We start from the raw sequence: 3,626 nt of genomic DNA, 5'->3' as shown, positions 1-3,626 counted from the left end.
TCCCGGCAGCTCCCCGCGACCTTCAGGGTGTTTTTTGACTCGATTCCTGCTTTGACAAGCGCCGCAGGGTAAAGAGCGAACAGGACGAACTCTCTGCCACGTATGGACACCTGGGATGTTGGACATCTCTGCGGTGTTGGTGAGGGATGCAACGCGGGGACCAGCACAGGCTGCACCTCAGCCAACCCAGCCCATCCAACCCCCAGCCCATCCAACCCCAGCCCATCCAACCCCACCTCATCCAAACCCACCCCCATGAACTGACCCTGGCAAACACGGCCCCTCTGAGGAAGCCCTGAAGCAGCAGTTTTGCATCTGCAGTGGAAATGAGGTGTCAATTAAGTTGCTTTCAGAAGGAATATTCTAAAATAATCAATTTAAACAGAAGTCGACGTCAGTGTTCTGACCTAAGTCCTTTCATTCTGCATGTTCCTTTTCTAGGCTGTCTCAAATGGTTGGACTTGATGATCTTAAAGGTCTTTTCCAACTGAAATGATGCTATGATTAAATATCAGCAATGAACTTCAGGTGCCCAAGCAGACTTGGTGTTTCTGCAGAACAAGCATGTAAGATTTGCAAGAGTCTAATCTCCCCAGGAGCAACTTGTGCCCATTTCCCCTTGTTTGTTCCATAAGACTTCTGACCTCCACAACTCCTCAAAGATTATGGAGAGCAGCTTTGCAATGATGTCAGCAGCTCAGTCAACACCCCAGGGTGGATGACATCCAGGCCCATCAATTTGTGCAGGTCCAGCTCCTGTAACACTTGACACACCAGCTCTTCCTTCACTGCTGGCAGGTGGGTGTCTGCATCAACCTGGACTTTTGCTCCCGTGGGCTGGGACCCAGCAGCACTGGTACAGCCAGAGGTGAAGAAGGTGGTGAGGACCTCTGCCTTTTCAGCACTGTTGGTGACCAGTTGACCTCTCCTGTTCAATAGTGGGCCAATGTTATTCCTGTTTCTGCTTGTGGTTAATGTATCTGAAGAACCCTTTCTTGAAGTTTTTGACATCTCTGGCCAATGTCAGCTCAAGCTGACACAGCAAATCAGTAAGTTCCAAGTGCTTTGGGTTTTTTGGGGGGCTATTTTAAAAACTTACGAGCAACCAACCGTGCTTCAAGGCAAAGCGTTCAACTCTGATCTTTTTAGAAGATGAATGGAAACAAAGACAGCAAGAGGGCAGTTTCTTTCCAACTCTCCATGAAAAAAAAAAATTAAAAGGAAAAAAAAAGTTTTTTATTTTATTAAAGTAGTTAAATTTTCTAAGACAGTAGTGGAGTTAAAGATTAATTTTAGTGTTTGTGCTCTATGGCTTTATTGAAACCCTCAGAGTAACTTCCTGAATCTCAAACTGAGCAAGGCTTTTCCACCAACATCCCCTCCCCTGTGTACCTGCAGTGACCAACTGTTCTCCCACTAAGGAATAAATCCTTAACACCCATAGAAAAGTTGTATTACTGAGAGGCTTTTCTGCAGAAGCAAATTCTCATCACTCACACCCTGTCTCTCTCAGGCCAGTGAATACACAAGCAGGAGCAGAGCTCTCTAACACAAAGTACAGTGCACAGAGCTGTGGAGAAACCCCTCAAAACAGGCAGTGGTATGATAAGCAAAGAATTTCAACTATTTCACAGCCTGCACAGCTACAGTTCTGAGATGCAGCAAAATATTTTCTGGCTGGAATGCAGAGAGGAAAACACAAGCTTCCCTCGATTCTCAGCATTCCCAAGGGTCCCATTCAAATGTTTCCTCTGACATTACTGAGAATGTGGCTAAATGTCAAGCCACGTGGATGCTATTTGACCAATACCTTGCTCAAGGAATGGCATGGGAAATACTCTGCAGCCACTGCAGACTTGTTTGAAAACTATATTAAGCCACAGCACCATTTGGCAAAGACTCTAAACCTTGTTACTTATAGAAAAAGAACTAGGAGAGCAGCAACAATTAGTAAAAAAAAAATAATGATTTTTCTGCATTCTTCTGAACTATTAAAAATCAGCATCCAACTCTAGAACAAATAATGATTAGTTCAGATTTCTGGTGTTAAACAGTTTTAGAATTACAAGCAGAGCTGCTCTCTCTAGATGGCTCGTGACACAACACAAGATAAAAGATGAAGCTGTAATTTTTAAGGCTTCATGTGAACATCACTCTGCTTTAGAGGACTTAGTACAAAACAGTCAGACTGATCTGGTTTGTCTAAGAACTGAGAATTACCATCCTAACATGTTCAGATGTTGTGACTATAAATATGGGATTTTCCTGTCATAAAAATACCCAACAACTGTGCCTCAGACAGCAAGCCACTGCTATTTTGTTATTAAAATTTCACTGCTGAGATTTTGAAGAGACTCTTACTAAGAACACTTTAAGAAAGACTTCTAATGTCATTTCCATAGGTATACAGAGGTCATGGATCAAGGGCTACTTTACGAAAAATGCCTTCCAGTGCTGTCTCATGAGGTAACAATCATCATTTCTGCTACAGTTTACAAGTAAAATGGTCCATCCTTTATCAAAAGCTTAAATAAAGGGATGACTGAAAAAAGAAAATTAAATATTGCACAAATAATTTAACTGCAGACAGTACAAGACACTTAAAGCATTGATTTTTTTGTCAACATATGAACTCTATTATATAGTCACATCTTCTATTATACAGTTATCTTTTTACAAGACTTTTAAATTCAGCATTTACATAAACCATTATCTTTACATCTGTTATCATATAGTGTTCAGAGTTCCAGTAGGAGTTAAGTTTGTCTTTGTTTTAGAAGTTCATCTATCTGAGTCTTGTACATGTTTTTCACATCTTCCAGATCCAGTCGGAGTTCTTCAGCTTCTTCTGCTTTCTCTCCATACATCTGAAGAATTGTGTTGTATCTTTGATCCAAATCCTGCAAGGACATGTGGTTTGTTACCTGACTGTTTTTCAACTCTAAAAAAGAATTCTAGGACAGTGGTTCACATTACTAGGGAAAATAAGTGCAGCATTGTTGTATCCAAGTGTAACTACTTTACACAAAGTGAACTCTTCAAAGCTACTTTATGCTTTGACTCTCTGCTTATGGCTACATTTAAAAGGAAATAGAGGCATAAAAGGAAAATATTCCAAAGACAAAGATCCTTGACTACCAAGAATCAGTGCTGGCTTCAGAGGATGTACTGAAGCATCTTGAAGTTCAACTGCTACAAGCATTAAAAAACTGCAAACTGCAGCAAGTTTTTACAACAGCAATACCCTTACCTTTAACTGTGCCCGGAATTTGGGGATTTCCTTCACTTTTTCTTCAAGTTCATCATTTTGATTTGTTAATTTAACCAGCTCCTCTGCCATTATTGATCGAGTTTTCTCCAGGTTTCCGATTTCCAGCTAAGGCAAACACTTTGAACAATTAGGAGGAGCAAAAATTTTGCTGTATTTATTTTAAAAAAGTATCAGAATGCTTTCATAGAGGAAATGGAGGCTTTTTCTTAAGCCTGGCGATGAACAGCACACCCTGGCAGCACTCTCACTTTCTTCTCACACCTAATCAGTGGTTTGGTTTTTTCCTTTTTCAGTGCTCTGGGTAGGTCTTAGTCAAAACAAAAAAGAAACAAACCCTTCTCTTGCTCTTCCCTAC

At 40.9% G+C, this 3,626-nt stretch overlaps 1 protein-coding gene across 1 annotated transcript in view; it reads right to left on the bottom strand.

Annotated features, from left to right (window-relative positions):
• Positions 1–2,565: 2,565 nt before the first annotated feature.
• The window catches only part of TMF1 (TATA element modulatory factor 1), a 15,031-nt gene continuing 13,970 nt past the window's right edge, over positions 2,566–3,626 (bottom strand). Inside the window, exons 16-17 of the mRNA XM_009996901.1 lie at positions 3,251–3,376; positions 2,566–2,900 (exon numbers count right to left, since the gene is read on the bottom strand). Of these exons, the coding sequence (XP_009995203.1) occupies positions 2,757–2,900; positions 3,251–3,376 (270 nt within the window). The 3' untranslated portion in view covers positions 2,566–2,756. The remainder of the gene's footprint in view (positions 2,901–3,250; positions 3,377–3,626) is intronic.

The sequence above is a fragment of the Chaetura pelagica genome, unplaced genomic scaffold (assembly GCF_000747805.2).
Source record: "Chaetura pelagica isolate M959 unplaced genomic scaffold, ChaPel_1.0 scaffold24, whole genome shotgun sequence".
Taxonomy (NCBI): domain Eukaryota; kingdom Metazoa; phylum Chordata; class Aves; order Apodiformes; family Apodidae; genus Chaetura; species Chaetura pelagica.
The sequence above is the reverse complement of the archived record's forward strand: the minus strand, read 5'-3'. Positions and strand labels throughout refer to the sequence as shown.